At 40.1% G+C, this 24152-nt stretch overlaps 6 protein-coding genes across 7 annotated transcripts in view; 4 read left to right on the forward strand and 2 right to left on the reverse strand.

Moving 5' to 3' along the window:
• Nucleotides 1–1597: 1597 nt before the first annotated feature.
• LOC130688816 (SET and MYND domain-containing protein 4-like) lies at nt 1598–4621 on the forward strand. The gene is made up of 3 exons (XM_057511820.2): nt 1598–2923; nt 3191–3312; nt 3483–4621. The coding sequence occupies exons 1-3, from the start codon at nt 2143–2145 to the stop codon at nt 4440–4442; spliced, it is 1863 nt and encodes a 620-aa protein (XP_057367803.1). The 5' UTR covers nt 1598–2142; the 3' UTR covers nt 4443–4621.
• Nucleotides 4622–8546: 3925 nt separating this feature from the next.
• Nucleotides 8547–14326, forward strand: LOC130688815 (snake venom 5'-nucleotidase-like). Its single transcript, XM_057511819.2, has 14 exons — nt 8547–8587; nt 10851–11141; nt 11231–11297; nt 11868–11939; nt 12031–12156; nt 12241–12442; nt 12517–12714; nt 12792–12955; nt 13018–13117; nt 13209–13370; nt 13453–13562; nt 13638–13731; nt 13791–13960; nt 14131–14326. Exons 1-14 carry the CDS (start codon nt 8562–8564, stop codon nt 14209–14211), a joined length of 1863 nt encoding a protein of 620 aa, XP_057367802.1. The 5' UTR covers nt 8547–8561; the 3' UTR covers nt 14212–14326.
• A 1180-nt stretch (nt 14327–15506) lies between these two features.
• Nucleotides 15507–18421, forward strand: LOC130688820 (UDP-glucose 4-epimerase-like). 2 transcript variants are annotated; one of them, XM_057511825.2, is made up of 8 exons: nt 15507–15637; nt 15749–15999; nt 16069–16182; nt 16465–16641; nt 16702–16882; nt 16945–17033; nt 17477–17669; nt 17944–18421. In XM_057511825.2, exons 2-8 carry the CDS (start codon nt 15757–15759, stop codon nt 18078–18080), a joined length of 1134 nt encoding a protein of 377 aa, XP_057367808.1. In that variant the 5' UTR covers nt 15507–15637; nt 15749–15756; the 3' UTR covers nt 18081–18421. The 2 variants fall into 2 exon arrangements, with proteins under 2 accessions (XP_057367808.1, XP_057367809.1); XM_057511826.2 differs by lacking the exons at nt 15507–15637; nt 17477–17669 and adding an exon at nt 17125–17317.
• Nucleotides 18422–18819: 398 nt separating this feature from the next.
• LOC130688828 (uncharacterized) overlaps nt 18820–24152 on the reverse strand; it is a 43639-nt gene continuing 38306 nt past the window's right edge. The window contains exons 2-6 of the mRNA XM_057511835.2: nt 19638–19750; nt 19418–19575; nt 19199–19353; nt 19017–19141; nt 18820–18951 (exon numbers count right to left, since the gene is read on the reverse strand). Of these exons, the coding sequence (XP_057367818.1) occupies nt 18892–18951; nt 19017–19141; nt 19199–19353; nt 19418–19575; nt 19638–19727 (588 nt within the window). The 5' untranslated portion in view covers nt 19728–19750 and the 3' untranslated portion in view covers nt 18820–18891. The remainder of the gene's footprint in view (nt 18952–19016; nt 19142–19198; nt 19354–19417; nt 19576–19637; nt 19751–24152) is intronic.
• On the forward strand, nt 20433–21633 carry LOC130688829 (uncharacterized). Its single transcript, XM_057511836.2, has 4 exons — nt 20433–20634; nt 20704–20861; nt 20925–21103; nt 21165–21633. The coding sequence occupies exons 1-4, from the start codon at nt 20545–20547 to the stop codon at nt 21293–21295; spliced, it is 558 nt and encodes a 185-aa protein (XP_057367819.1). The 5' UTR covers nt 20433–20544; the 3' UTR covers nt 21296–21633.
• On the reverse strand, nt 22433–23985 carry LOC130688818 (uncharacterized). Its single transcript, XM_057511822.2, has 5 exons — nt 23563–23985; nt 23157–23495; nt 22790–23086; nt 22637–22723; nt 22433–22580 (listed from the first exon to the last, which is right to left on the reverse strand). Exons 1-5 carry the CDS (start codon nt 23983–23985, stop codon nt 22497–22499), a joined length of 1230 nt encoding a protein of 409 aa, XP_057367805.1. The 3' UTR covers nt 22433–22496.

Raw genomic sequence — 24152 nt, forward strand, 5'->3', positions numbered from 1 at the left:
CACCACGTCATTTTTGGTGGGTCCCTGGGCGGGGTAGAAAAAAAAATGGGGGACTGGCTTTTTTGGTCCTCAACGTCGTCGTCCTTTTTTTCTTTTGGCTTTTTTTATTCACGTTGAAAAGAAAGTCTTGGGTTGAAGGTGCTGCTAAACAGCCGCAGGGCGCCGCCATTTTCCCTCGTTTCGGTTTCTTGCATCGCCAGGTGCGTTGAGGGGCAGACCTGACGGGGAAAACGAGAAGAAGGGAGTGAATAGAAAACAACACACACAAAAAAAAAATAATACGAATGAAATACGAAAAAGAAAAAAAAAACCTATAGAGGAGAAACCAGTTCTTACCTTTAGCAGACAAACTTTTACAACACACACAAACTCGGCGTGGGGAAAAATCAAGAACGGACGTCGGGACTTGTTACCCCCCCTCAGGGCTAAAAGTCCCGGAATACCCTATAGGTATAGTTGTATTTTAATGCTAACGTTCCCTTAGCTTTTAACGTGTGTCTTTTTTCCTTCGTGAATATACTTGTCTCTTATTTCTCTCTGCGTGTAACACACGCCCGAACGCAGTAGCGTTCTTTCCTCGTGAAACCTTACCATTTTGTAGCAATGGCACGATAAGCAAAACAAATTGGTTATATTGCTTGTTTTCACGAATCACCAGCTGATTTTTGATCGAGCCATTTTGGCCAATTTCCAATACTTACTACAGAAGGAAGGAAAATAACATCTATTAATAATTTGCTCGGGCCATGCTGGACTCACTTTGCCACGGTGTTTACGTTTCGTTGTTTGTTTCCTCGGGAAAGATTGTTTTACGATGTATAAATATGTTGGACATGTAAAATGCGTCGAACATTAGTATAATATTTAGATAGATGCCTTTTTTTTTTCTTTGCCTTTTAGCCTTTTCTAAATTGAAAAATAAAAAGGGACAGACAATAAAAAAAAAAAAAAAAAGAGGAAACGTTTGGAGGAAAAAGAAAAAAAAAATCTTATCTTTCTCGTGTGGTATATAACTCTTGGAACACACGGAATGGAGGTTTTTTTTTTGGAGAGGGGGAACCATACAAAACAAAACGTATTTAGACGGACAATAACATGTGAAAGAAACCTTTAAAACAACCAGATATCCTGGGCCCCAGACCCGACTTTTTTTTTTATATTGTCAGGCGATGATAGCAGCCAGTCCGTTTGGGACCCCACCAATTGGGGAAAAATATATTTAAAAAAAAAAAAAGGAAACTGACAATGTCATTAGAATAAGAATGAGCTTCATTGGCCCCCAGAAGCGCCGGAGCAAGCTGACTGTTGTGAACAGTTAAAAAAAAACAAAGTTTAATATTTTTTGAAAGAAAAAATGAATACGAAAATTGTTTCATCATAAAAACTAATATCTATATACCCGAGAGAAATATAAAAATGCGAAAAAACAAAACAAATAACTCACGCGACCTTTCCTTATTTTTAACGACCATGCAACAGCGAATTCTAAGAATTTTAAATAGCAGACGAAAAATGTTTCTTTTCACGTGGCGGGGGGGGGAGAAAGGAATTCATTGGTTGAAAGAAACAAAAGAAAAAAAAGAAGACGGGTTCCATCTTTGGCGCGTTTTTGATAAATTTCTTGTTGTCCAAGTTTTCATGGTATCGCGCCTCCGACATGGAGGTCATGTGAAATTGATGCAACACGACGTCTTATTATTTTCGTTCGTAATCTCATCGCCTTTGGTTTACTATCTTTTTGGTGTGTTTAACGTGTTAACTCGGATCTGTATTACTTCCAGTCGAGCTGCTCTAACTGCTTGTTCTCGTTATCATCTCAGCGTGATGAATGAAAGAATACTCGTGTCTTGATTACCCAAGTGGAAAACATGCTCAGTCCTCCTTTCTTTTTTTTTTATTCTTGTTGTTTGGTGTACGACTGTGACTTTTCTGATTGCCTGTGAGCTTAGCTGGGTTCGAAAAGGTCTCCCACTGTTGTGATAAATCTGTCACCCCCTGCTGCTTTGTCAGAATTCATCCAGTGAAAACCTCCCCGGCTGCTGCTGACGAAAAGAAAATCTTTTGATTAACATTCTTGGACCTGCGACTTTGCCAGCCAAGCCTATTGTGTTCTAATCAGGACTGTTTCTTTGATTGAACAAGATGGATTTCGACAATCTGTTCACCCAGATCTGTCACGACCTGGAAGAGGCTGGTGGAGTCAGTGAAATGTCTGCTCGATTCTCCACTTGCACAAGTGATGCTCAGCGAATCTCTTTCATCATGGCAACAACTGCTGTGGGAAAACGCCTCCAAGAGCCACTAGAGCTTGCGAAACAAGAAATGTGTTCACCTCCCAAATGCCAAAGCCTCTCTGCTAGTCATCGAGCTGAAGGAAACAATCACTACCAGAAGAAACTCAACTGGAAAGCAATCTCCTCTTACAATCGCAGCGTGATGGTTGGCGAGGGCGAATCATTAGCCCTGGCGTACGCCAATCGATCGGCCGTGTTCCACGACATGTCAGACTGGCTGCACTCTTTAAGAGATATACAACTAGCCCTTGACCAAGGCTATCCGAAGCATCTTGAGCACAAGTTACGCGAACGACAGGGCAATTGCTGGCAGGAATTGGGACACGTCACTCAAGCATTCAAGAGCTTTAATCTGGCCAAAGAATTGCTGGCGTCGGCCGGCCAACAGCACAAGGACAAGCTCATTAGCATTACGTCAAAGATAAGAAAACTGGGCGACGTTATGGAGGTCACTGAATGCATGTCAAATGCCACGTCCATCGAACAAGAAATCATTAAGAAAAGGAGATTGGCGCCCGAGCTGAACCGGGACAGGAACATTCTATTGCCGGCCGCTTCAACGTCAATCGAACTAACGGATTCGGTCGATCGGGGTCGTTGCCTGGTCGCCACTGAAGACATCCACATAGGTAAAAGATATATACGCAACCTTTTTTTCCTTCTCCGTCATATACTAATCGTCAAATCTCACGGAAATGTTTTTCAAACCGCCCGCTGGGCCGAAACTCACAATGGTCGTAATCTGGTGCCATGTGCATGTCAAAAAGGACTTAACACACACACACACACACAAAAATGAAGCTGTAATATTGTGTGTGTACACACACACGTGTACGTGTAAAGATCGATTTTTGCGCACTGTCAAACTTGTAAAGAAAACATGAAATGTTGTACAGGCACGACGGTCATCGTTGAAAAGGCCTTCGCTTCCATCCTACTGACGGAATTCAAAGAATCGCATTGCCATCATTGCCTTCACTGGACACCCGGACCCGTACCGTGTCACCGATGTTCTCAGGTTTCCGAATCTTATTTCATCTTTTTAAAAATTCAAGAAAGTTTGACGTAAAAACTCTCTCTGTGTGTGGCTATTCTCGTGTAAAATTCACGTTAAGCGCATGTCATAGATTGACGTGATTACATCAATCAAGAGTTTTCAATCAATAAATTTCTTTTCAAAATTTTCAGGTGGGATTTTGCAGTACGGTGTGTCGGGACGAAGCGTGGGCCGCTTACCATCGATCCGAATGCGGATTGACAGATGTGTTCCGTCGCACACGAGTTGGCAACAATGGACTGCTGGCCGTGCGCACCGTCCTCAAGACGGGCCGTCAGAAGATCTTGATGGCCGAACAGCAGCAAGAATGCATTGATAAGGTGTACGATTCGAGCGATTACGGCACCATCCATCGGCTCGTTGGCAACACGTCGCGACGCTCTGTTGCCGATCTCTTCCGCAGGGCCGTCATGGCCGTCTATTTAACGAGTCTGATGCAACCGGATAACGATCCCGATCAAGTGCTGGCCGCGGCCGTGCTCCGTCTTCTTCAAAGTTACCCGTGCAACGCACATGAAATCGGCCATTTGGCCGTTCCGCTGCCCGGCACGTCCCGCCGAGCGCATCATCCGCTGCAGCAGTTTCGGCTCTGTGAAATCGGATCGGCGGCCATGCCCGTGTTGAGCCTCATCAATCACTCGTGCGATCCGAACGTGGTCCGCGTTTGTTACGGCGACGTCATCGCCATCAAAGTCATCCGCCGGATCGCCAGAGGGGAGGAGCTGCTGGACAATTACGGCTACCATTACGCCCTGCACGAGAGGAGCGAACGCCAAGCGAGCCTATCCAAGCAGTACTACTTCCGGTGCGATTGCCGGCCGTGCCAGAAGGACTGGCCGCTCTACGCGGACTCGCCTCGGCTGGCCAACAGGCCGGACTTGTCGCGGGTCGTCGATCGCTACGTGAAACTGGCCTGGTGCGACCCGGACGGCCCTCCCGAAGCGTCTGAAATAGCGCCGTTGTTCGTCGAGTGTTTGGACGCCATGGAGACGTCGGTCCAGCTGCCCGTCCAGGACTACAGCAACGCGCAAGAAGGTTTGAAACATTATTTCGCTTTATCAGCTACTTTAAGTCGCCATCTTGTTGTTTGAACTCTCCCGCCCATCACAACACGCCAATGCGCATTTGTTTTTGATGCATTGACGTCATCGTGTGTGTGTGTGTGTGTGTCTCTTTGGTTACATCTCGTTCATAGTTTAGACAATGGATTCAGCTTAAAAACTCCCCGCTTTTTAAAAAATGATAAGAGTCCGTGAGGCGTAGACGTAACAATGTAGAACAAGAAAATGTTAGCGTTTATCAGATGGTTCCGCTCTGGAATAAACAACCTGGAAAACTATGACTGGAACGCGTCGCTCGTCTTACAGTTTTTTTGTTTTTTTTTCCCCGGCAATATGGCGGCTTCCCCCCCCCCCCCTTTTTTTTTTTTAAATCTTCGGTTGATGGATCGAGTCGTTTTGTTTTTCATGAAAAGCGACTTGGAAGAGTTTAGGGGGGGGGGGTTGATATCTTTTTTATTTTCGTTCCAGATGTAATCAAATCCCGTGAATGTGTTTGTATCTCAATGGGTTTATGTCGTTGCATTCCGTCCGCTTTTTTATTTATTATAAAAAAAAAAAAGAAATCCAGATGGGCATCAGCTATTTCCGTGTGATAACACAAACCCCAAGGAAATTGAGTTAACAGACTGGCCATTTTCAAAAATGGCCATCAACTTAGCATCTTTATTTTCAATGCCTTTTGATCTCGTCATGTTTAAATTTTTGCGCGTAGGCAGATGATGTTGTTTATTATACTTTCTCTTCATCCGTGTTTTTGTTGTTGAACGATCACAAACAGTTGAAACTGACAACAAAACATTGATGTTGTTAGTCTCTTCTACTTGTTTGAAATATGCCATCCCCTTTTTTTTTTGAATAGCCCGGCTAATTGGCAATGTAGGGTGTTTTTTTTTTTTTGTCCGTTTGCTCTCACCTGTCTTAATCACTTTTGTAAATAGACTTGACGCCCAAGTTTATTTAGGAACGGACTCTTTTGTTTGATGTGCGTCCGCCCCTTCTCCCTAAATCCCATTTCATTTGCGCCCCTATTCTTGTTATCCCCCCCTCTTTTTTGGGGGGGGGTCATCCAGGTCGAACCAGGTGCATTATCCATAAATTTTCCCTTCCTTTTTAGCTGTTAAATTATCCGCCTTTTCTTTGAGTTTTTATTGAGGATGTTCTCGATTAAAGGGCCATCGTATTAATGTTAGTGTAACATAAGGAATGTACGACGTTAAGTTTCATTTGGGGATATCTCTTGTGTGTGTTTTCGAAAGGGGGGAGGGGAGTTCATCAGCATTTCGAATTTTTTAAAACAACGATCCCATTTTTTTTTTAAAAAAGAAAAAGATGATGGTGGATAGCACGTCATTATCATTTTGGGCATGACTCCCTTTTTTTTTTATTATTATCCAAAGGTGAAGAAAAGGAAATTTGAAATGTGAATGGACGTGATATGAATCTCTCCATCAGCTGGCCGAACAGCAGCTGGGCTTTTTTTTCGTTTCTATTTTTTACATTTTAAAATTCATAGAAAAAAAAAAAAAAAGACCTACTTGGTTTCAACTCGAAAACCACCGAGATGGATGTGTTATTTAGTGGGGTTGTCATGTTCGAGACGCTCGATCCCCTTGCCTCTCTTTTTTTACATTGTCCAGCACTATCCCAATATGTAAACAGCCCACACCCAGCGAATTCACGAACCATTTTTCTGAATTTTTCTTCCTTTTGTTTTGTTCGTTTTTGGGAAATTGATTTCATTTCTTTCTTGAGCAATCGCGAGTTTTTAAAACCTGTATTTGGTGTAAAAAAAAAGGGGGGGGGGGTTGCGTTCGTTACACATTTCACGTAAGAATTGCATTTCAAAATCAAAAAGAGAAAGAAAAGGGGGGAAGAGCATATCCAGCTGCTTTTATGGCCCGGACGTGAGCGGCTTATCAATCCCGTCCGCTTGGGCGATGGCATTTTTTTTTTATGGGGGGGACGTGAATTCCCGCACGGCGCCATCTACCTTCACGATAGAAGGGCCGCCAAAAGGGCAACGGATCAAACCCCCCCACTCTCACATACACAACATTTCTTTTTCTTCTAAATGATTAATGTCTATAATATTTGTTGCTTTCTGAATTTCTTTTTTTTTTTTGTGTTCCAGCTGTTGTGGCTTTTTTTTTTTTTTTGGAACACGTAATCATCCATCCATCATCCACACCCGACCAATGCTTTCCAACCAAATTGAGAGCTACCCGATTGAGCTTGTACTACCAAGGGGTTATGTTCCAGCTGCTGGAACAGCTTCTGTTTTTTTTTTCTCTCTCTTTTGATGGAACGGCGAAGACACAAATGTCTCTGTTTCCATTCGGCTGTCGTTAGGTAAAAAGGGGACTGGAATAACATCAACTCGTCGGGGCCAATTCTGCCCGTCTCAAAAGAAAGAAAAGGGGGGGGGGGGCTCGCATAGATGTGAATGTGTTTCCGTCCCATAAATGGGGATGTTTGTTGTTGACGCCATTTGAAAATACGTTGTAGCTGGAAACGTGTGTGCGTTCATTATCGCCGAATGGCCATCTGCAATGGCCTCCAGACAGCTGGAACATGTTTCTTTTTTTTTTTTTTTTTCTTTTCTTTACCGGGGTAGAGCAACTTGAAATCAGACTTTTGCTCAGCAAAAAAAAAGTTTGGACAAACTTCTTCTATTTCAAACTTGTTTTTTTTTGTTTTGTTTTCTACTTGAACGTTTCAAATTTATAAACAAGAAAAAGAGAGAGAGAGAACGAGTCGCGTGTGTGTGCTGTTTATCTTTTTTCGGACTAAATCGGCTTCGATCGGACCGCGGACCACCGGGCCAGTTTTTTTTTTTTAAACTTCTATTGCCAATGTTTTTTTTTGTTTAGGTTTATAGGCGTTTCAGTTTCGTTAAGTTAATTGAAATTTAGTTAAAGATCAGTTGAGTTTTTTTTTTTTAATGGATTGATTCAGAAGACGTGATGTTATTGACTGATTGGAAGGAGAAATTTGTGATCATTTCTTGTTGTCTGTGAATTTAATTGGGTTAAAATTTTTTTTTTTTTTTAAAGATGCCAACGACCTTGGCTTCTTGTCCAGTTTCATCACGCGAAAATAATTTTTTTTTTTGGGGGAGAAGAAAAATAGGGACCGGTTTTTTTTTTTAATTTTAAATTCCCTCCCATTGCCATTTCAAATTCCGGTAGATGTCAGGTTCTTTTTTCTCTTTGAATAATTGTTTCAAATTGTCATCAAGAAAATGGTAGGAAAAAAACAAAAAACAAAATCGAGTTGAGATTTTTTCAATTTTCAGGTTTTCATTTTTATTCGAGGGGGGGGGGGAGTTGACTTATCGCATTTGTTTCTCCATCTCCTATTTTGGAACGTTGTACGAATTGCCACGACGAGTCGGCCAACTAAAGAAATGCAATTTGGAAGAAAAAATAATTCCAGTTTTTTTTTTTTTTTTTAACAAAATTCCAAAAAGAGGTTCCAGAACATCTAAAAAAAAAATTTGGTTTATTCTCCGTTTTTCGTACGTTTATTTTGACTAGTCCGCTGCCCGGTTGCCATGCGGTGACCAGCAGCTCCTTTTTTTTTTTATGACATTATTTTCTCTTGTCACACACACACACACACACACACACACACACACACACACACACACACACACACACACACACACACACACACACACACACACACACACACACACACACACACACACACACACACACACACACACACACACACACACACACACACACACACACACACACACACACACACACACACACACACACACACACACACACACACACACACACACACACACACACACACACACACACACACACACACACACACACACACACACACACACAATTAATAGCTTTGCTCCATTTTTGCGCACTATCCCCCCCCCCCCCCCAACTTCCTTTACAAAAAAAAAAAAAAAAAAACAGCTGCTGACATTTGCTGTGTGTGTGTTTGGTAGTAAACCCGTCCCGCAGTGCGGTATCGGTTGGTGAGCCGGACGGAAGTCTCGTTCCCTACCGTCCAGCACGTGTCCTTTTTTTTTTTTTCAAAAATTTATTATTGGTAGTATTTAAAAAAAAAAAAATAATAATAATATTTTTATTGCCATTGTACACCTGCGTAATTAACATGGGATCCATTTTTCGACTGGCCACGTAAGTCTTTTGTGTCTTCGTGTAAAAACTCGTCTTGTGATGGGCGTTTGTGTTTGTTTGATTGCTGAAACAATCCATTGAAGTCTGTCCAGTTTGTCCGGTTCCTAGCATCCTGATATGTCTCTCTCTCTCTCTTTGATTTTTGATTTTTTCTTCTCTTTTTGTTTGTTCTCCACCTTATGCAAATTACTTTTGCCGCGACACACGGACGTCCATCTTTGCCTCCTTTTAAACGAAACGAAAAAAAAAAAAAAAAAAAGACGTCAAGATGTTGAGAGAAATCCAGTCACGCCCGCACTGACAAGCCATCATCCCTCTGTTTTTTCTTTTTAAATCCTGGTCAATTGTTGTTTTTTTTTTTTTTTTGGAAAAAAAAAATTGCGCGACCTTAAAGAAACTGGAACCTGTTACAGTTGCACACACGAAAACAGAGCCATCACAGTTCTGTCCATAATTCCTTATCTTTTTTTTTAGAGAGACTGCTCGCCAGGGTCAAATTGGCCAGCTCGTCTGTTTTTCTAGTTCTAACTGTACATCGAACTTGGTCCGTCCTTATTAAGAATGTTTCTTTCTTTTTTTTTTTTTACAGTGTGACAGTTGAACTTTAAATCAATTTGTGAGATGATTGCATTTTGACGAATTTAGTCCTCATAGATGGCGTTAGTTTAGATCCTTTTTTTTTTTTTACCCCCATCTAATTTTTACGTGAAATTTTAACTGGGGGAGGAAATAGGGACCGTGTCCAGCCTGTACAAAGTTTGAAAAGCATTAAAATATTTATTGATGAGGAAAGAAAAAAAAAAAATAGGGGGCGCTTGCCGCCAAAGACCAAAAGCGTTATTTTATTAATATAACCCCCCCCCCCACTAAGAAGTTATAGGATCCGGTCAATCGGTCCCTTTTTTGTTGGAGCTTCATCTACCAAAAAGAACGTTAATAATATCTCTTTTGTTCGGCTTATATTTCATTTTTTGAAGAAAAAAAAAAAATAATAATTTATTCAACATTTGGAGCGGTGGCTTTTGCGGTTCAATTTTTTTTTTTTTCGGTTCGAACAACAAAAAAAAAAATATTCTTTTCCCGAAACGTGACGTGTAACCCTATATTACCGCCGACTATTTGTATAGTTAGTAGCTCGTGCCCACCAGACTTCATTTGCATTTTTGGCTGCTGTTTATCAGAGAAATTATAATAGGGTCCCCCTCACAACAAAAAGCCGAGCCCATCGTTTCGTGTTGGCCCTACTGATCTATCAATTCGAAAACACGCTGCCAAGCCGACCGTAATGCGATGGCTTTAAGTTATTTATTTTACACATATTTTCTCTTTTTTTTTTTATTATTATTATTATTATTATTGTAATTTGAATTGTTCCAACCCGCATGACGGCGGAAGACATTTCGATATTTTGAATGAGATCGTGTAAGATGGATTCGATCGTGTTTTTGAGCGTTCGAAAGGCTTCGAGGCGATTAACCAATTTTATTCAATCAAATGCGAAAATTATGTGTGTGTGTGTGTGTGAATCAATTTGCTCACACGAAAAGGGGGAATTTTTAATTGCTTTTGATACCGCGGGGCAATTAAAAGAGTTGCCTCCATTTGTTAAAAACGTGCATCGAAAATCACTTTCACCGTATTGATTGCATCATGCGGGTATGACCTTTCGATTTCTAAAAAAAATTGAAACAAAAAATTTATAATTTCCATTGGCACTTTGACTTACTTTTTTTTTTTTTTTTCTTAGCCCGCAGTTTCCAAACTTTCCATATCTCTCTTTTGTTCTCCAATCAATTGCGTCGTTTTTTTGTTTTTTTTTAAACAATGATGGCGGATATCATAAATTATAAACCCCCCCCAAAAAAAAAATGAAAACCACGAAAGGCGGCCAACTCTTAAAAATATCTCCATTTTAATTTCTCTTCCTTTTTCCGGTGGAGCGGAAGTTGTGAAATTAAAAAAAAAAATTATCATTTACATTTTTTGAAACGCAAGTTCATTTTTGTTTGTCTGCATCAACTCGAGTTAAGAGAAACAGGTTAACGATCTGCGTACGTTCGTTCGAGCGCGCTTATTTATCGACCCGTCCAACAAGATTTATTTGAAAAGCGTCAAAACTCACGAGAAAGGAGCGTGAAAAAAAAAAAAAAAATGCTACGACGCACTTGAGGACGAAACTCGAAATTTGCATAACAGTCTCGTTCCAAGAAATTTTCAAAAAAAAAAAAAAAAAAAAAAAATCAAAAAGAAATGTGTTTTTTAGCGTCAACATGGCGACATTGTTGTGTGTTTGGATGCTGTTGATGTCCGTCTTGCGGACGTCATCGACGCCGCTACCTGGCCAACCGTTCGATTTGACTATTTTGCACATCAACGACATTCACTGTCGATTCGAAGAGGCCAACAAATTCGGCGGCGCCTGCACGCCGCAAGACTCGGCCAATGGCAAATGTTTCGGCGGCTACGCCCGTCTCGTCCACCAGGCCCGGCACATCCGCAATCAACGGTCCAACACCATTTTCCTCAGCGCTGGCGATTTTTTCCAGGGCACAATGTAAGTCTAATGTTTGTTATGTTTTTGTTTTTAATTGAATTCAAAATTGAAATTAAATTTTCGATTTGTTTTTTTTTTTTGTCCGCCAGCTGGTACACCATCCACAAATGGAAGGCCGTCAGCCACTTTGGTAACCTGCTCAACTTAACAGCAATGGTATTTTTCTTTCAACTTTCCAAATCGAGAGTGATCCATGTTTCGCGCGCGCGTGTATGTGTCTGCCCGATGATTTGCATACGACTACGAGCCAAATGATTGAGTTTCGTTACGAGAACAGACGATTTTCACGTTTGTACACACAAATGATGATCTGACAAAACAAAGGCTTTTAATTGAATATTATTTCGATGCCGAGGTGTGTAATCACACCAACCCACTCATTTGCATATTATCGATCTCAACCGGCATCCCCCTTCGTGTGTTACACATTTGTTTTTTTGTTTATATCCCTTTGCTATCGCGTGTTTTCGTGACCTACGGGCAGGGACAACGCCCCTTATATCCGTTCCAATTTGCATAATGTTCAATTGCAGGGCCCCTTTTTTTTGTTGTTGTTGTTGTTTAACGAGATGCGCGCCGAGTTTTTTTTTTTTTTTTATTGTTCGCATCAATCACGTGTAACATGATTTAAAAAAAAGAAAAGAAAGAAAAAAAGGGGGCGCGATTTTCGAAGGCCGTGTGATAATCAATTATCGTGATTTTCCTTTTTATATCTGATGTACACAGTCTCTTGGCAATCACGAATTCGATGATGGTGTCGACGGACTGTTGCCATTCGTCGAAGCTGCTAACCATCCGGTAATACTGGTTTTTTTGCTCTCCTTTGTACCTCGTTTTGTAAATCATTGATTTTCAACTTTCGCTTCATTTTTTGTTTGAAATATTTAAGGTGATTGCGGCTAATATCGACACGAGCGCTGAACCGAGACTCGATGGCAAAATTCCCAAATCGAAAGTCGTTGAAATCGACGGACGTAAGATCGGAATCATCGGCTACTTGACACGCGAAACGATGGTAACAAAAATAATTCAATAATCATTTTTATTTTATTTTTTTTTTTGAAGATTTGATTTCACTTAAATATTATCTATGCGGCAGTTCATCTCCAGCCCTGAGGGCGTTAAAATCACCGATGAAGTCGAAGGCGTCCGTCAAGAAGCCGAGCGTCTCAAAAAGGACGGGGTCAACATTCTGATTGCAGTTGGACACGCCGGCTTCCCCAAAGATATCGAGATCGCCCAACACGTTCCCGATATCGACGTCGTGGTCGGCGGCCACACCAACACATTCCTCTGGAACGGTAATAGGCTTCTGATGTTTCATTTTGTAAAACGATCCCCCCCCCACCTCATTTCCTTAAATGGGGAAAAATAGGTCCGGCTCCATCGACTGAAGAGCCAGAGGGACCGTATCCGACGCTAGTTAGCCAACCATCCGGTAGGACTGTACCCGTCGTTCAGGCTTTCGCATTCGGCAAATACTTGGGCAACTTGATGGTGACTTTTAACGATGATGGAGAGGTGATCGCTACCGCCGGTCTTCCCATTCTTATGGACAAGAGCATTCCAAGAGGTATGTGCGCGTCTATGTGTGATACATCAATCATCATCATTTATTTTTTTTTTTTTCCATATTCAAACTTTTTCCAGATCCGCATGTCGTGCAGCAATTGATTCCATACAGGGAAGAGGTCGACGCTTTGTCTGAACAGGAAGTGGGCAAGACGTTAGTCTTCCTAGATGGCACTCGACTCTCCTGTAGGATGTCTGAGTGCAATCTAGGCAATCTGATTGCCGACGCTTACGTTCATTTGGTAACGTTCCAAAAATTCTTGTTTTGAAATATTTCGTGTCAATCATTTATTTGCGTACGTAGTTCACCAAATTCGCTGGACCTGGACAATGGAGCAAAGTGGCCATGGCCCTTGTTAATAGCGGAGCCATTCGTTCATCGATCGACGAACGTGCCCGCAATGGTTTGGATTTTAATTTTTATTTATTTATTTTTTATTTTTTTAAAGATATTCATAATTTTTCTATCACTCACGTTTCTCTTTTGTTTTAAAGGATCCATCACGTACGGAAATCTTTTGTCGGTGGCGCCATTTCCCAATACGGTGGACGTCATTAAAATTAACGGCGATACGCTGAAAAAAGTGCTGGAATTTTCCGTTCAAGATTACGATCGTTTCGCTTTAGACCCGTCAGGTGGTTTCTTACAAGTTTCAGGTTAGTTAGAAACATTGATTCGTCACGTTTTTTTTTGTTTGGTTCATTAAAAAATATTTAAAAAAACGAGTTCATCTTTCAGGTATCAACGTTGTCTACGACGTATCAAGACCCAAGGGTGACAGAGTGGTCGAATTATTGGCACGCTGCAATAATTGCCGCATGCCCGCTTATCATCCAGTCGAGCCAGAAGTAAACAAAATCAACAATCATAATCGAATGTTTTTACACGCAAATATAAAAACTTGATTTTGAAAAACAAAACAGGCCGTTTATGATGTGGCCGTGTCCAGTTATTTGGCCGGTGGTGGCGATGGCTACGCCTTTCTTAAAGGCAACATCATCGAGCACACGTTAACAGGTGAATTGAACGACTGCAATTCATTAATCAATTTGAAATTCTTATTTTTATTGGTGCAGGTATGTTGGATGCTGATACGATTATCAGTTACATGGCCAAAATGACGCCCATCACGGCCGGTCTGGAACGTCGCATTGTCTTTGTCAACGACACGCTCATTTCGCCCTGCCATCAGAAGGGAACGAGCACGTCCGGCGTTGCCACATCTGTTCCCACTGTCTCGATGACGGTATTTCTCTTGCTCTCTTTAAGGGCCCATTAACCCCAACTGCCATCATTAACAGGCATCAGCTTTTTTTTTTGTTTTGTTTTTATTTTAAAGCCATACGCGTTTCATCTATTTAACTTCACCCAGCATTTTCAAATGTTTAATTCATTGTCCAACCCCCCATTGTCTAGAGATTGGCTTCACAAGAAATTAAATCGATTGAAAGCACTCAGATGACGTCTCTTATCGAAGCCAATAGCGGGACAGCATAAAAAGAAAGACGGCCCAGTCGGTGTTCCAGCAGGCCGTCAATCAAACGCCATGTAAATGGAAACATGTCGTTTTAGGACTGAATTTAATTGTGCTTTTTAAAATTTTACTAATACTCCAAATTAAAATTAGATGCAAAAATGAAGATCATTTAAAGATTAGATTTCTTTCTTTTAACACAGGACTTTCGTGAAAAAAAAAATTGAAAACAATAAAATGTGAGAACAAGATTATAATTGTGGCCACGTCAAACAATGGATTGGGAAGCAAGTTAACGTGTGGTCAGTTATGGCTACGTACTGACAGATATGCGGGCGTTTTGTACCGTGAAAAGACGTCGTGAGAATCTCCTCGACACCTCGAAGATAATCAGATGGGATAAAGGATAGTGGAATGCGGCCGCATTTTATCGAGAAGAAGCACTTTGAGTTTGGCTCCACCATTGGGGGCCATGTAAATATTTGGAAAGGCTGTGAGGATTTTTTACAAGATCCGGGCGTTACCCAAACAAAAAGCTTTGGCGGCTTCTTTGGCGGCTACAACCAGTTTTTTTTATTTTGCCCCCCCCTCTGAAAAAAATGTTCATCTTGAGGGTGAATTTTTTTTTTTTTTTTTTTTTTTTAAGTCAATATCTTGGATGTTATTTAATCCAGGTTGAACATCTGCCACAAGTTTTGGTGGGACGTCTTTATTCATATTCGTCGCGGAATGCCACGTGGCTTCATTAAAAGCACAGCAAAAGGAATTCCCGTTTGTTTCACGTTGATCGCCTCGGAATGAACAAATGCGGATGCAATTTATTACCTTCATGTTCTTCATTCCAAGTTTTGAATTGGAATTCTTTACTACCTTTTTTTTTTAATTTAAGGGACTTTATTTTGAAGAGAAAACTTGGAATTCCAGAATTTTTTTTTTTTTTTTTGCTTTATAGCACAATGCATCCCATTAGCTGCTGTCATTAATACTGGAAAGGAAATGATTTTAAATAATGCGGCGATGTTCGTTGGACACTTGATTTCTACAGCAATACGTAATTGCTACAGCATTCTTGTTTCAAGGTCACTACCGATCAAGAATATTTATCACGTAGCTCGTGACTGCAGTTTTCGTTCTTAATTTGCGGTTCGAACTTGGATTCAATGCCTTTTGGAAATTTTCCTGCATGCCGATTGGCTGAAAAGCAATAGCAAGGGGAAGTATGGAAGCTTAGGGCGTTTACGTCATCCTGCGTAGTCTGCTACACAAGGCTGCGCAGAGTCGGTTCGAATGTGACACGTCACATGTAAAGTTTACACCGAACAGGTTGGTACCTGTGAGAGTTCAGTATCCGCATAGGCTTGGTTTCATCATCACCAAGTAGTAGCTGCTCCAACTGTTTTCTGTATAGTTTATAATTTTTTGTTGTATCTATTTGATTTTGTTTGCACAGTAAGTTTTTTTTTACATTTTATCTACAGAGTGCCTCTGGTTATACGGAGTTCATTGAACTTACTGACGTGCAAAACGTTTGATTTTAACCTCGTGCTTGTGGTTCTTTAGGTTCCAATATGGCCAAATTTCAAACCATCTTTGTCACTGGAGGTGCTGGTTACATTGGCAGCCACTGTGTGGTTGAGTTGTTGGAAGCTGGATATGAAGTAATTGCTTGTGACAACTTTGCCAATTCTGTAAATGGAGAAAAGGGCACCGCTCCCAGCCTCGAAAGAGTTGAGAAGATAACAGGGAAAAAAGTCACATTTTATCAGTGTGATTTGCTTGATTATGAAAGACTTGACAAAATCTTCAGTCAGGTATTATTTTTTCATATAATATGGAATATTAAATTTTAACTCTGATTTATATTTAATCGTTCGGTTCAGCATAAAATTGACTGTGTCATACATTTTGCTGCAATGAAAGCTGTTGGAGAATCCATGGAGGTTCCACTTCTTTACTACAAAAATAATGTGGTTGGAACAATCAACCTTCTTGAGGTATGTAATCTTTTTTTAAATAAAAATAGTTACTTCGAAGCAAGGTTACATTCGCTAGAAACAGGTTTCACTGGGTCTGCTAATAACAGGTGTTTCTTACACCCACGATAAACGTCACATTAAACGCGAATTATTGCACCACAAATGCCGCCAACATCTGTTCAGAAAAAGTCACGTGGCTTTTTTTTTTTCCCATTTCCTTTTTAACAGTGCCATATGTGTATCTGGTCACACATACCCACACATGGCTTCAATTCATCAAATATTTTATGAATGGTCTAGGTTATGAAAAGCCATGAATGTTACCAGCTAGTATTTTCCAGCTCGTGTACGGTTTATGGCAACCCCGAAGTCCTTCCCATCACCGAAGATAGCCCTATTGGTAATGTAACCAACGTGTACGGCCGCACCAAGTACCTTATCGAAGAGATGTTGATGGATCTCAGTCGTTCAGATGAGGTATGCACAAAACTTCGTATCATTTATCTGTTGAGATTTCTAAAATGGAATTTTGAATAGAAATGGAATATCTGCTCCCTTCGATATTTCAATCCCGTTGGTGCTCATCCTTCCGGCTTAATCGGTGAAGATCCCACAAAGCCTTATTCCAACTTGATGCCTTACATTGCTCAAGTAGCTCTGGGAAACAAACCATCCGTAGTTGTATTCGGCAATGACTATAACACTCCGGATGGAACTGGTACCTTAAGAAAATACCATTGATTTCATGGACCAAGTTATTAAGTTTTTCATTATGCACAGGTGTTCGAGACTACATTCACGTCATGGACTTGGCGTCTGGTCATGTTGCTGCATTGGCCAAAGTAGAAAAGGATAAACTTCGCTATCGGGTATAATTTAAATTTAATAATTAACGCCGGCGGGTGGAATCTTTCAGTACAGTGTACGGGGTGTCCTAGTAACGAGAAAGACTTGGTATAGGTCTACAATCTGGGCCTAGGCAAGGGTTTGTCAGTGCTGGAGCTCATCGATTTATTTGTGAAAACAACCAACACGAAAGTGCCGTTCGTTTTTGTCGGACGACGAGTCGGTGACGTCGACACATTGGTCTGTGAATGCCAGTTGGCCATCAAAGAGCTCAACTGGCATCCCAAGTACGATTCCGTACGCATGTGTAAGTCGCTGTCGTAACCTAATAGCAAAAAAAGGAAAGGCAGCGTCTGTCTGTTTTTGAATGCACAGCAAAGATAGAAATCCCTCCCCCCACTCCGCCTACACCAACCCCTCGTTGTAATAGCCAACTTTCTACCCCTCTCCTGCTTTACTACCGTAGACGTACAATTTGGGCTCTGGCGTGGGCGTATCGGTTATCCAGCTGGTGGAGACTTTTGGTAAGGTGACGGGAACGACGGTGACCTACGAACTGAAACCTAGACGTGAAGGTGACATCTCCGCCATGTACTCGAACGGAGAGCGTGCAAAGACAGAGCTCGGATGGACTCCGCGTTTCACTCTCGAACAGATGTGTAAGTATGACTGTAGAATTGACAAGAGCTTTCATTTTTGCACTTACATATCCATCCCCTTACTTCACCACCTTGTAATGAAGTAGAGCATTGCCGGACGCTGCCACCAACGAGTCAAAATGTTTTTGAAATGTCAAATTTTCTTTTGATTCCTCGAACTTATCGTAAAATAGCAAAAATTTTCGACCAGATTTCGTTCATTTTGACTCGTTGGTAGCCTTTTAGTCATTTTTCATGGAACTATTTGAACAACTAACAAAATTGTATTTTGCAGGTGAAGATTTCTGGCGTTGGCAAACAATGAATCCGCTCGGTTATCGCACTGAAAGCGGTGCAGTAAAGTCGAAAGATTCGACTGTCGTTTCCAATGGAACGTTGACCGAATCCTCCATCACAAATGGCGATCACTGAGAAACAAAACAATTGACCAAATTCTAGTGATAATGCTATCTTCCGTATGGTATAATTCCATGGTTTAAAGAGTTCCCGGGATCTGTATTTGATTGGGTTTGTTAAACACAATGGTGGCGTTTGTTATAGTTTTCCCCCACTTTTTTCTTGTTTGTAGATCATTCACCTAGTGGATTTTCCTGTTGCACCTTTTTTTTTCTTGTTTTTCCAAGTCAGCTTGTATATTATTTATCATTCAAAGCTGGCGTTATTTTCTAAAAAATAATTTTTACAAACTATTTTTATTGTTCAATTAAGCTTGTTAGGCAATCTATAGAAAATAAAAATCGATGCCTTGTCAATCGCCATCAAAAATCGATACAACAATGGCGAATTCAAAATCGAATGGACGTAACACTTAGAACATTATTGACGTCAGCTCTAATGGAATTTGTCAGTAAACAAAACGAATTGAAACAGCTTAAAATTAGGAAAATGAATGATTTTATGTTCAAATTCATTCTGGAGACTGTAGAATAGTTTACAACTGTTTGAATGGCATTGTTATTTCATTAGTCTTCAAAAAGTAGGTCGAAAAAGATAGTGAACTTCATTGCGGTGCAAATAGAATGTCGACTGATATACGTTTTAACTAAAACGTTAAGTGGGCGTTGTGCTTTGAGTGATTCCTCGTTTAAAAGGTAAGTCAAATTCATTTTTATTTCAAAGATAGTATTTATTCATAAAAGCGTACAAGACATTTTTCTTTTACATTTTAATAGTTTTCCATCTCCACAGTTCAAACACTTTGTACAATCACATTGGCATTAGATTATGCACTTGGCCTTCTTGTTTTAAAATCATATTTGGGATTTCCAACTTCCATTCGCACCTATTAAACATTGTCAATAAGAATTAGAAAAATTATGTCTTCTTAATATTTTTGATGTGTCTTACCAATCCAGTGCTCTTCTTAGGGCCACAGAATCCAATCAGAGTTACTATCAGGCAGCTTAAGTTGACAAAGAAAGCAATTGTGCTAAACAGCAACAAACCAAACTCGAGACTCATCCAGATCTTACCTAACATTTAAATTTCCCATTAATTATTTGAATCTTTTGATACAATGTGCAACTCACAATCTTCATCCGCTGCATCGTATACAAATGGAAGTGGTGGATAGCAAATTTTGCTGAATTGTCGTCGAATGTAGAATCCAATTATTCCGGCAATGCATCCGCTGATGCTAGCACCCACAAGAGACAGAACATTGAAGGTCACTGTTGCTAATAACCTTTTAAAAAAATTTCTTATTTTCATTTGCATTCAGAATGGATAGACACTTCCGGAAATCTTACTGGGTTCGCTTTCGTTCGTAGCTGCCACAAATCCCAATAATTCCGGCTACGCCGTAGCAGCAACCTGCCCAAATGCCGGCGAAAACGTAATCCAGTGAACCGATATCGTCGTAGTCTGGCCCTTGACCGAGGTTCGTGTAGCGAACGACTATCGCAATCTATCAAAAGGTAAGTCCATTTTCGACTCATTCAATAAAAATTCTTTGATATGTTTAATTACCATAAGAACGCTTGAGAATGCCCACAGAAATATGTTTGAAATGGAAAGTCCTCGAAGTCCTCTCGGACTTAGACGAGGATATGAAATCATAATGGTCTTTACACTTAAATGAGCTTCTATTCGGGGCACTGCCTACGTAAACACTGAACGGCACAGTTTGGCATTTAGACACAACCTGCCTGGACGTGGCTGTTATCTTCCTTGTCAGGTTTTGTCTACTCACAACGTAATCGAAAAAAATAGATGAGATTTTTCTTTTTCCTTATTTTAAAGACGTCACATTTTATGTTTTGACAGAATGTTGATATCCATTTTATTTTATTATTTCTGTAAATTCTATGGTGTGGTTTTCCACAATAGCTAGATTGTTAAACTAGAGGGTTTTTATTATATCGAGGGTAACCAATCAAACGTCCCACTTGCTAAACTTTTATAGCATTTTATTACTTTACGTAGATTATGCTACGTTCAATGGTTTGACATTTTCCGTGTACTTAAAAAAAATGCATTAAGCTGTTAAAATTGTAAGCTTTTTATGTCGGTTGTGCGAGTACGGATGCACTTGGGATAAATCGGTGGGGGCACTAGAGATAAATTCTTTCACTTTGTCGGACTCTGTAACACCAAACCGAAATGCGTCATTGCTGAAATTTTTAAATTGGGTACATTATCATCGTAAATGCGCTGTTAAGTGACGATATTGGACCCTCATCGATGTCTCATCTATTTATCCGGATTGTCAGCAAAGTTGTGCCTGTTTCCATAGCCAATGATTGTTTTTGTCTGGTGCTGCCGATAAGGTTGCTAGGTAAAACGTGATAACTTTTAGAATGTGTGCTTTCGAGATACGAATAGCGACCGAAGGCTGGAACGACTCATTTAGTATGTACATACGTCCGATGCAATCATGGTGTCTTATACTCGTCTAAGTTCGAATTTATTCAGAGGACTGTCTGTTACGAATATCGTGCTATGGATAATCTGCACTGGTCTGGTGGTAAGTTAAATTTCACAAACTGAATTTTTAATTGAAATTTTTTTTTTTCTATTTGTTTTATTTACGCAGACGGCCATCACGATTCGCTATACAAATCTCGCGGCTGGATATACGGAAAACTCAGTGGGCAATTTAGATTTTGTCTTTGCTGGATTGTGGTCCAGCTTATTTTATGGAATAGGTGGACTAGTTGGATTGTGTGCCAGCTACGAATGCAAGAAGCACCAGTAAATGTCACGTTTAAAATTATTTTTCTTTAATGCAACTAATTAATATTTAAATAATTCTAGGATGAAAGTAGTGGCCGTTTTATGTGGGCTTGGATTTTGCGGAGCTATCGTCGCCGCCGGAATATCTGGTCACATCGCTGCTTACATCACTGAAAATAAAGATGACACTAACAATACGATTTGCCATCCAGAAGTATTCTACCCTCCCGTGTTCACCGAAGTGCAGCTGGAACAAGACTGTAAGTTAAAATCTAGAAAATAAGAGCAGTCCATTTTAAATCGTATTTTTAATGTCTACAGGTAAGGTGTGGGCGATTTTAGAGTACATGTTAATGGCATACAGTATTGCTGCAGTCGTAATCAATGCTATTCTGTTAATATCCGTCGCAATTGCTTTGACTGGACCGAAAAAGAAAAATAATTTTGCCTGAAATGATAGCCATTGTCTCAAAACACGATCTTTTAGAAAATTATGGTAGGCATTTCTATGTCAGGTGCACGCTTGGCACGTGTCACGTTACACAGGATGTGTTTATAGAGATTCATATTTTTATATTGCTTTTAATGCCATTTTTTTTAAGTGTGTTAAAGATATGGTTGGTGGTCACGTTACGTGATAATCGTTGATGAGTCATGACACTGCCTTATCTGTATTTATATTATTTAGCTCCACTTGATATTGATTTTCCTTGAAGTTTGCTTTTTTTAATGGTTGAAAATTTTAACAAAATTAGTCAAAGTATTGGATGCTTTCCCATTTGAAATGGAAAAAATTATTTGTTAATCCTTTTCCTATTTATCCGAAGCAAACTAGACCTTTTCAAATACAACCATGTGGTCTTACGGCATATTTCCAATATGTTTGTCGACAAGAATTCGTTTATTGGGCAGCCAAAAAATTCAAAAGTCATTTGAACTAATATTAGTTGGAACTTGGAACCAATTGCAACGGACAGGAAGCGTGATGTTCCTCAGGTATTGTGAAATACTCCCAGCTATTTGCCAGTATATAAAGTCTGAAAGAGGTGGGAAAAATGGAACGAGTCTCACACGTTGGATAAAGAAACATGAAGATCATTCTGATGGCGGTAATAGTTTCCTTAAAGTTCTTGTGGATCAGTTTAATCATTTTATGCTTTAGATATTTCTGTTGGCTCTTTTGACGGCTGCGAACGCATCCCCTTACAACAGAGTTCGGTAAATTTACAAAAATTTATTAAACCACTTGAAATAAGTTTTATCAATTCACTGGAAATCATTTAATGCGTAGGAGGACTGCACAATTCAGTAGTGTAAACACCCTTCCATTTTACTTGAACGCTCTTTCGACATGGTTCTCGACGTTGAACAGCTTCAACAACGGGCCACAATTCTATTCGCCCAGCTTTAACGGCTTTCTACCATTAGTTTATTCGCCTAGTTATGACTCTAACGGCTACCGGCCTTTTTATTCTTCTATTCCTTAATGTACCGACCATTAATTGTACTAACTGCACTCGCCTAACTGTACCCGTCGACTACTGGGACCGTATCAACCATAACGGCAGTTTAACATGTTAAAAGAAAGAATACAGTCAATAAAATTTGAAAACAATTATTTCCTAAAGAACTGCTGATTAAGTGGGAAAAGAATTAATGAGCGTCCAGTGATGCTCGTTGCTCCGTCTTGGCCATGTCCATCAAAACGATCTCGTAGGTCAGTATAGTACCGCACATCTACGACACCATAACAGTGAGAGTCCTGTGGCTTCTAGGATTGTGACGTAACTTACGGCTATCAGATAACTTTTTCCCAGCGTGAAGAAACCACAGCCAGTGAAACCCGACGGCAAGGTCAACTGATGAACGAATCTTTTCGTCTGTCAAACAGAGAATCCCACAGAAACCACATCAGTCAACACGTCATAAGGAAAACAAGTATTTACCAAAAGCAGTTCGAGATCGTTGACATCAAAGACTTTTCCAGATTGTTCGTAAAGACTTCGTTGGCTTTTGAATTTCTCTCGATGGATCATTTCGGCAAAGAGAGAGGATGCAACAAAACGAATAATCAAGTAAGCAGTGGTGATTGCAGTTGCTGTTAAAGCATGGCGTTTGTCTTGTTCAAGGAACAGACTGGATTCAATCCTCGAGCCGGTGAGGATGTTGATTTGCAGTGTCAGGTGAGCAACAATACTTAGACTTTCTATTAAGATAATCGGAGAAAAAATGTCGTCTGCTTCCTGATTGTGTAGAAATTAAAGGGTTTAGAATTTGTTGTTTTACTGGAATTAATTGAAATTCATTTTATACCGATATTAAAGCTTGCACTTTCCAGTAAGTTAGTCTGAGACTCTCTTTGGCTTCGAGTTCCAGTAAAGCCCAATGTTCGATTTTCCTTCGTAGTTGTTTTTGGTAAGCTGCAAAGATTAAACTTAAATTAATAACAGAAAAGTCGACAAACGGCATAAATCCTGCAGCGAAAGGAGTCATCATCGAACGGAAAATGACCAGTGGAATCGAGTGATCTTCGACGTTGACTGTTGTGTTGAAAGGATAGCGAACGTATTTCAGATTGACTGCTAATTCATTTAAAACTGTTGCTGCTCCTCCAATAGCTAAAACAATCCAACAATAGACAGCTAAGCGATCCTTGATCAAAATCAATAGATTTTTTTTATCAATTTTAACGATTTATGTTTTTTTTTTGTATTTATACCTGCAGGTAACAGTCGATAGTGGTCAGTTGTTGTTCACATTCAATCATTTTTGTAACAAGAATCGATAACCTTTTACCCAAGTAACAGAAACAAAGGACTGAAGTAATGAAGACGTTAAGAGAAATCGAAGATCGATCTGCAATTTCCAGCAGACCCACTATATCACTGCTCTTTTGTGATTCTAGGGAGGCCAGGTTATCGAAGAGGAAAGCCGTGGCTAACAACACGACACAAGCCGAATAAATTCTCGTGAAATTTAAACTACGCCACCACGATAATTCACGATATCGTTGGAAATCGAAAAGTTTAGAATTGGATCTCTGAGTGAATTTCATTGGTAGCAAACCAAGAGCCCTGTAAATGATCAGGTAAGGTATCAAAGCCCGTAACGTAATTGTCGACTTAAAATTACTTCTACCCATTGCAAAGGTTAGTATTCAAATGAAGTAATTTCACTTGTGGTTAGAACAGTTATAGCCGGCTCACGAATCGGTAAAACAGGTAAGTGCAAGTGCGACATGAATTCAAGCACTTTTACACTTAATAATTCACTGCCATATACCAGTGCAAAATGGCGTCTAATGGAACC

The sequence above is a fragment of the Daphnia carinata genome, chromosome 9, assembly GCF_022539665.2.
Source record: "Daphnia carinata strain CSIRO-1 chromosome 9, CSIRO_AGI_Dcar_HiC_V3, whole genome shotgun sequence".
Classification (NCBI taxonomy): domain Eukaryota; kingdom Metazoa; phylum Arthropoda; class Branchiopoda; order Diplostraca; family Daphniidae; genus Daphnia; species Daphnia carinata.